Source organism: Sesamum indicum, linkage group LG9 (genome assembly GCF_000512975.1).
Source record: "Sesamum indicum cultivar Zhongzhi No. 13 linkage group LG9, S_indicum_v1.0, whole genome shotgun sequence".
NCBI lineage: Eukaryota > Viridiplantae > Streptophyta > Magnoliopsida > Lamiales > Pedaliaceae > Sesamum > Sesamum indicum.
The window spans coordinates 6,960,158-6,969,218 of NC_026153.1; the positions used below are offsets into that span (position 1 = coordinate 6,960,158).

The following is a 9,061-nucleotide window of genomic DNA, read 5'->3' on the forward strand; positions in this document are numbered from 1 at the left end:
TAATCCTTCAAACATGCAATGAACCTCAACAAGATCAACAACGTTAGTTAGCTGAAAGCAGCTAGCTAGCAGAAAACAATGTCAACAAAGTTCAAGAACAAAACATGAATTTTCACAAATTAAAATGTAAGACATATGACAGCATGATCATAAATCTCCAGCTGCATCCTTGGACTGATGATCAGACCTGCTATCTTGATCATCTTCGTCGTCTGGCATCTCATTGAGATCAAATCCAAGGGGGACTTTCTGTTCAGCTCTAACACTTTCATCTGCCGCAGAATGGCACCTCTTGTGGCCTCCAAGCGCCTGCCCGGTCGCGAACGTCTTGTCGCAAATGTTGCACGGATGATCATTGACTGGTGTTCTATGTTGTTCACCTGCAGTTGTTGCTCCTATATTGTTGGTGCCGGTCCTGGTCCGGATCGCCTCCTGCCTGGCGACGCTGGGTTGTTGTCTGTCCATGGTGTTGAAGATGCTCACCTTGAACTTGATGTGGCTGGACCTGTGGCCTCCCAATGCCTGATAAGAACGAAAACTCTTGAAACAAGTTTCACAAAGGTGCTTTTCTGAGGTGGAATTTGGTTCTACGGGCATGGTCTTTTCGTCGACACCGACCTTTTCTTGATCAGTATCCATGGGGTGCTTAGCTCCTTCATCATTATCTCCTGCTTCGTTGTTGTTCTTCAATTCGGTCATGGCTGTTATGCAGATCTCGTTATCGGAATCAATATAATCTGGGAGAAGTGCAGCATTCGAATCGGTTTTCTCTTTTCCTTTATCATTGTTTGAGCGTACTGGATGATCATGATCAGTGGCCTGATCCCTTTCAATTATTTCCAGGGATGACTGGTTCTCTGGTTTCTTGAATTCCAATTGGGGCCCTGGAGAATCCAGTTTTTGCTTCTTGGAGTGACCAAGAGTTTCGATTTGGACTTCGGGCTCTTGGGGGGCGGAGGAATTGCTGCCCATGTCCTCAACTTCTTCAACATTTCGCTTCGTTTCGAGTAACCTAATCAACTGATGCACAGCAACAATTACTTCTTCGTCTTGGGGAAAGCTCAAAGCAGGAGGAGAATCGCTGACTGGCTTCAACGGCCCCCGCCCACGCTTAGCTCTCCTGGTCCAGCCCTTCAAATTGCTATCTAACTCCGCCATTGGAGCCTCTTTCGGGCCTGAATCAATCTGATCATAATCACCACCATAACCATCTTCTTGATTAGGCCCGATATCCTCAAATTCGGGCTCAGAAGAACCCTCCGTAAACTCCATCTTTGGCGGCGCCATCCCCCTCCACTCCCTCTCAGGGTGACATCTCATGTGACCATACAAAGACTTCTTCGACTGAAAACCCCTCCCACATAGAACACACGAGTTCTCCACCGCCGAGCCCGATCCCGATCCCGAGCCCGAGCCCGAGCCCTTATCCTGGCTCTTTGTCCTGGATTTCAGCTTCTTCAAAGACTGATCTTTGTTAGCTTGAACGTGAGCGCTGCTCATATGACCTCCCAACGCCTTCCCGGAGCTAAAACTCCGGTTGCACTCCTTACAATAATGGGTCTTTATTTCTTCACCCAAACCAATCTCCGCCTCCGCCTCCACCGCTGCGTCCTCCTCCTCCTCCGGCACCATTCTAGGAAACTTGAGCTTCACCCGAATCCTCCCGTTCGGCGGCGGCACCTCCGACCCACCTCGTTCATCTTCCATTCTTGATTCCTCCTGCCACATCAAATATTCCTTATAATCCTACTGATCCATCGTTTCAACACAGAATTAATCAAAAAAACACAAAAAAGGGCCAAGAATTCAAACACGGGAAAAGGGTTCTAAAGTTCTTGAAAATCTTGATGAATCCGAAAAGGAGAAAACCCTAAAGAAGACAGAAGGGCAATGACATACGTACGACTAAATAGAAGAAAATCATAAATATGGAAAGTGGTTAGAATTATTCGGATTGGGGATGAGAGAGAGAATTAAAGAGTCATCATCAGTAATATGGAAGAGTTCTGACTCTCTCACAAGAAATTCAAACACCATAAGAATGAAATTAACGGAGTAGTGCAAACCCTCTTCCTCCAAAAAACCAACTAGATTAACACGAATATATAATCAACAAGATACGATAGATTAAACATATATGCACGCACAAATATACACAGACACACATATATACGTGTGTGTAATGTGTCTCTCTGCGTGTGTGTGTGTGTGTGTGTGAATTGTGAATGGCTGGTGTAATTGGTGAATACAGGAATCGCGGGTTGATCTGCATGGGTTCTTACCTGCGTCCCTAGAATTCTTCTCTCACTGTCTTTCTGTATTCTTCAGAGACCAACTTTAATTTTATCTTAACGTGATTTCTCATAAAGATCTTTAATTACTTTCTGAAAATAAAATGATATGTAATGCTCTCCTATTTTTCTTGAGAGGATATATACTAGTATAAACCTATATATATATATATATGATTGGGAAAGTATTTTTGCACTTATCTTGTTCCAACATAAATGGACTTTTTTTTTTTAACTTATTTTTAATTATCTATAGTGAGATTTGTGTTGATTTACATGAATTATGTGGTAAATGATTTTTTTGACTCATGTTGTAATTCGTTGTTGTGAAAGTAAATACGTTCGTATTTATAAATAATTATGTGTGGGCACCAAATCTACATAGAAAAAATATCTACTTTTACACTTGTCAACTTGTTATAATTATAAAAGTTATGAATATATATATATATATATATATATTGTAGTAATAAACTTTTACTTTCAAAACTTAGACGACACGTAAGATAAGATTATTGCAACGGGTCAATGTAATGATATATTTTGCTAGATTTTAGCAATATTTCATGTAAAAATCGATTACGAAATCTTTTCCTAGCTAGTTATTTAAATTAAGATATATTCTCTAAACAAATAATCTCATTACACTTCTTTTTTCATAGTATAAACAATGAGAGTATTACTTTACACAAGCAATTGCCATAACACTAGAATATATATATATATATATATATAAGTTAAATTTTATTTTAGTTTCATAATTATTCATTTTAGTTCATATTTGGATTTTGAGTTGGAATTTGAAAGGTTGGAAGTCGCAATTTTCAAACACCTTATTTGCCGTGGTGATTTTACTTTTCAAGCTATTGTAAAAATAATAAAAATTTCTATTATAGGAAATAAAATTTCATTTGGAGAACGCTCCAAATAATAAAATAAAACTCATAATTTTAGGACATGAGGTGTAAATACGAATACAATATTCTGGTGTGTCTCATTATTAATCACTTGGCAAGATTATGTATGTCCAATGGAATTTAATTATTTCAGACATTTATATAGCGCTCGTACAACTCATAAGATATTTATATATAAAAACTTTAATCTCTTATATAACCAAATAATATATATTTTGAAGTGATTATCGGGTGGATTCTCTCATAGTGGCACACACACACTTGGATTCAAACCCTAACCCTAGTGATCCAGATAATGAGGATCCGCCCCAAGGATGGAGGAGCCGACGAAACGAACAAGGAGGGTGGGGAAGACATAAATACTTGCTTCAACTTTGTTTAGTTTCTTGAGTTGACTGAGAGGGTAATAGAATATGAGGACTCTGAATCACTCATCATTCTTGGTCGCATCAAGGAAGTGGGAGGAAAGATCTGGCTCGGTAGCAGTAGAAGTTATGGCTCGGTAGCAGTGGAAGTTAGGCCACAGGAAAGGGCTATCTTACTTGGGGGGGGGGGGATACACTAAACCCTAGTCCGATAAAATAAGGTTTCTACATGCACAAACCCTGTACCTCCAAGCCACATAGACAAGTTTGCTGAGGGGCTCCACAATTTTTGGTGGAACCTACGATGCAGATGATTGAAGAGGGTTCCAGAAAGTGGGTTACTACGGTTGTAGGTTATGATCTTGGTAAACGGCCATATTTCCCCCAGCTAAACTCATTTGTGCATTCGCCATGGCCTGCAACGTGGGTTGTTATGACTACATCTAATGTTTCTTTTTTTTTTCTTTTGATTTAATTGCATGCCATGGAGGAAGTTATAGAGGGTGGACCTTGGCTCTTTCAAGGTCAGTTGAATGTCTTACAATGTTGGGAGCTAGGGATGTTGCTCAAGAAGCATAGCCACATGCAGGTTCTAGCCTGGATCAAACGTTGTTATCTTTCGATGGAATTATAGATGGACTTGTTAGAATAAGTGACCAGAAAGCTAATTAGATCAATTGGCTATTTAGTAATCTATTTAAGCAATTTCTTTCATTTTGTAATATTGAATTAAATGAATAAGAGTAAGTATTCATTTGGCCTTACTTTGTTGTTCTTACTCATGTAATTCTCATACATTGTAACAAAATTTACAAATCACTAATCAACCAATGAAATTGGGTTGTGTATTTGATGGCAACTATAAAATCAGCTTCTTGGGGTTGGATATGAAATGTTCCAAGTCGAGAGCCCCGAGAATGGGCATCGAGGATTCTATTGAGACTTGCACAAAATATCGCGTCCATATGATAGTTGTCATGTTTCATAGGCGATAAACGTATGACGTTTATGCAATTTTAGTGGGTGGTTGACAAAGGTTGTCAAGCCGACTGAACTGACTCGCGTGGAGTCATCGTATGGAAGCCTATAAAGTTTGGTCAATATGACTTTAACTTCTTGGCTCCAATAATATTGAGTTTATTCCTCAGACTTGAGGATCCACGCAATCCTATATATGGGATGATTATATCTAGGGCCTGGTAAAAAATGACTATGTTTTGATGTGTTATTATAATTTTTGTTCCAGTACAGTCAGAACTTGTATAAAGAATGATGAGTTCTATGAAAGGATTTGTCGCCTATCATGAGATGATATTGATTTTCTATGCGTTCTGATGTATGTTGTGCTCCCAAGAGTATGAGGCCACAATGGGTGATCAAATAGGAAAGTACTTTTCTATGTCGATCAAGTGGAGCAACATAATCAGAATATTAAGCATATATCCAGAATGGTAACCGATGATTAATTCCATGCCCTAGACTACGATTGAGTGATGACCGATGGAAGGATAGTACCCGTATGGCACTCGGTAGCCTTAAAGTTCATGTTATTTTCACCTATTTTTTAGTGTCATGCTAGAAGGCCACCCAGGGTGACAGATGATTTTGAATTAAGTGTTAATCGAAATCCATTAATCAAATATAATCTAATTAATCTAGCGCAAAAATATTTGCCAATTAAATTATGTGTTGACACAAGTCTAAGTCTAACTGATGGTGAACCTACAAAATCACACAAAACATCACTCGAGGAAGTAGTATAATTAATTATGAATTAATTCTAGAAAGATTAATAAATTAATTTGAGAGATTAAATGATGTGCTCATTTAAATGGGAGACCCGTGTGATGGGAAGCCCAAGATTTAATTAATGATATTAATTAAATTAATTTGGATTAGGTTTAATTAATTTGATAATATCAATTTTAATTGAACCGGATGAATAAATTAATAGGATCAATTACAGTTTTGACTTATTAATTTAATGAGATTAAATAAATTAGGTTAGGCTCAATTATTTGATGGATTAATATGGGCTAGGATTTATTTGATAAGATCAAATAAATTTCATTTGGACTTTTAAAAAATTGATAATTCTAAGAAGACCCAAGCTTATGGGTTTAATTTATTTTTTGAATTAAACCTAATATGGTATATATATGTGTAGCCCCTAAATTGAATATATTTATTTATATGTGATATACATATATATATGAAGTTGTACGATGAGGGAATTATTGCTTGAAAACTTATGGTACTCGTAAGTTGTGTACTATGAGGATATATTATACCTATTTTTGACTTGACACAATTTATATATGTATACATACAACAATTACATGAGATGTTTCTTGTGTGTGTACAATGTATAAGCTTGTGTATGTATCATTTTGTATATGAGAAAAGACAACACTACTCCTCTCGTACTTATTTTCTTGATCGGATTAAAGGTAATTTTGGTCCCGTAACTTCAGGCAATTCTCATTTTAGTCTCATAACTTACTAGGGTTCCATTTTAATCCTATATAACTTAAAAAAGCTCAATTTGGTACACATTTGGTCGGAAATTTGCCTCAATCACCGAAAAAAACCACTTTACCTTCACGTGACTTTTAAAATTGGGGATTTCATTTTTATTAGCTTAAAAAGCTCACGTGGCGACGACGTGGAAATAAAAATGTGTACTAAAATTGAGCTTTTTTAAGTTATAGAGGATTAAAATGAAACTCTAGTAAGTTACGGGACTAAAATGAGAATTGCCTGAAGTTAGGGGACTAAAATTGCCTTTAATCCGTTAGGCCATGTGGCTTTTTAAGCCAATGAAAATGCAAACCCCAATTTAAAAGTCACGTGAAGGCCATGTGACTTTTTTCGGTGACTGAGGCAGATTTCCGACCAAATGTGTACCAAAATTGAACTTTTTTAAGTTATTAGAGGACTAAAATAAAACCCTAATATGTCACGGGACTAAAATAAAAACTGCCTGAAGTTAGGGGACTAAAATTTCCTTTAATCCTTCTTGACCTCTCTTATTTGCCTCTCTTTTATCTCTATTCCTGTTCATCTTGAACTAGTTTCAAGTTAGAGTAAGATCCTCTTTAGTTTGATACACTAAGTTAATGGTATAATCAAGTCTCTTATACTACATACACTTTACTTCTAGCAAGGTTTGGTATAGATTACCTGGTGGAGATCCATTGATTTTGTGTGAGCACACGGTTGAAGGAGAAACATTTGAAGAAAGTTTTGAAATCGGAAAGGTAAAATTTCATGATTACATTTTCGTCACTTTATGTTACAATAGTCACTTGTTTTATTTCAAACTTGTTTTATGCTTGTTGAGTATCGAATGTCCGGAATTAAGGAACTAGTTCCCTTTTGATTTATAATTTAAATATGCTTATTTTCATACTTCCATTGCATTCTTACCAAGTCCCGAACTATACCCATTCTTTCAACCAAGGCTTGAGTGTGGTTGCTGGCGGAGTTGGGAAGCCCGCATATAAAGGTGCAATCACTATGTCATGTTCCAGGCTTGATTATGCAAGGTTGTGTGTTCTTTTAGATTACCACTCTAGTTTACCCCAACATTTGGTGGTTATGCACCCTGCAACAGAAGGGCAACGACAAGTACCGTGTAAAATAGACATCTAATATGAATGAAACCTCAGAAGTGCACCAAATGTCGAACACTTGGGCACATCATGGCTAACTGTCCTTCTACTAAACAGCCAAGTAAAGGTGTTGTTCATGTTTATGCGCAAAAACAGAAGGTGGTGGTGTGGTTAAGTTCAGTTGTCCGAAGGGACAAAGTAAAGGCTAATGGGCCGCCAACCCATGAGGTCAACGTCACAATTAAAACTACCACTAAGCCTATATTGACAAAAAGAAAATAGTTGATTCTGTATAACCCTTTCCCAACTACTGTCAGAACAAGGTGAGTGCTCCATGGGTCCTAAAATCAACAGCCCATTTGAGGGTGAGATATGATTCTTGCCATATTTGTGGATGTGCACGGTCTCAACCGCAGAGACCATCAATATGTGGTTAAGGAATTAGTGAGAGAATCTCAAGCTCGTTTCTATGGGTTGCTGGAAAGAAGAGTTGCACAGGGTAATGTGGCTAGGTTCCAGGTTGGTATGCTCCCTGGATAGTGATAGTTTGTTGATTATAGTGAGTTGGGAAATCACATTTGCGTTGGTTAGGGTGATGGGGAAATCAGCTTTGGAGATTTTGGAGGTCTATTGTTAGGTGATTCACTGTAAAGTGGTGAATAAACGAATGCACACTAGGTGCTTGATTTATGTTGTGTATGGGACAATGATATTGGTGCTAAGAGGGTATTGTAGGAAATCATTGGTTGTCTTGCGTTTGAGATTCGCGAGGAGCCTTGGGTGCTAATGGGGGACTTGAATACAACCCTGGATACTGAGATCTGTGGCCACTCCAACAACACCACACAAGCGATTAAGGAATTCTATTAGTGTGTTATCGAAGAGGGGCTGATCTGCCTCTCTATGCAAGGTATGATGTTCACTTGACACAAACGTAGTGATGGAAATAGTAGTCTTTTGAAGCGCCCAACAGGGTTACGATGAAGAGTGGTTGAGCAAGCAGTTTGGCTGCTACTATGTTAGTTCCTATCCTCGTACATCTGATTGCTCCCCTCTTATCATTCAATAGGAGTAGCGGCATATGAAGCCTGGGAATGTTCTGTTTTGATAATTAGTTAGCTAAGGCCCTAGGATTTCTTCGCGTTGTGGCAGATGTGTGGTAGCATGACATTTATGGGACCACTAATGTATAAGGTAGTTTAAAGTTTGAGCTATTTAAGCTAGTGTTTAGACGGATGTGCAAGAAAATATGAGACCTCATACGAAATGTTCAGATGGCAGTTGAGTTTCTAGAGCAATTTAGCTACTCTTGCAAACTTATAGGAATAATGAGCTGATATTGGTTATTTATGTTAAATTCGTTAACCAAGAACAGAGTGTATTAAGATAACAAACAAAAAAATTGCAGTGGTTAAAGAGGGAGATCAATGTTCTAGGGCCTTCTTTTAGAAGGTTAATACGAAGAGGGTTGCTTAGAAAATATTCCAACTTCAGGATGCTCAAAGGGAGCTCCTTACTGATCCCACTGTTATAACTGACGAATTGGCACATTACTTTCAGAATTTCCTTGGAGTTGATAGAGGTAGCAGTTAGGTCAATCTGGACCACTTTTCAGGCCTTGGGTTGGAGCTCAGTTCCCAAATGAGGAGGCTACTACTTTGGTAGTGTCTATACAGAGGGCTGAAGTGAGGGTTGCAATGCTCCCGGGCTTGATAGATAAAATGCAAAGTTCTTCAAGGCTACATGGACAGTGATAGGAAAGGATGTGACCCATGTTGTATTGGAGTTCTTTGCAAATGAAAAATTATTGAAGCAAATTTATGTTACTCTCCTTACTATGATTCCTAAGTGCAGTTGCCTAGAGGGTTGATGGA

The 9,061-nt window shown here is 38.1% G+C and overlaps 1 protein-coding gene across 1 annotated transcript; it reads right to left on the reverse strand.

The window, feature by feature from the left end:
- LOC105171147 lies at window positions 72-1,732 on the reverse strand. The gene has a single exon (XM_011092173.2). It carries the CDS (start codon window positions 1,726-1,728, stop codon window positions 148-150), a length of 1,581 nt encoding a protein of 526 aa, XP_011090475.2. The 5' UTR covers window positions 1,729-1,732; the 3' UTR covers window positions 72-147.

Bases quoted from the DNA above. Each gene is read 5' to 3' on its own strand.
- LOC105171147 (XM_011092173.2), bottom strand. From the start codon at position 1,728: ATGTGGCAGGAGGAATCAAGAATGGAAGATGAACGAGGTGGGTCGGAG.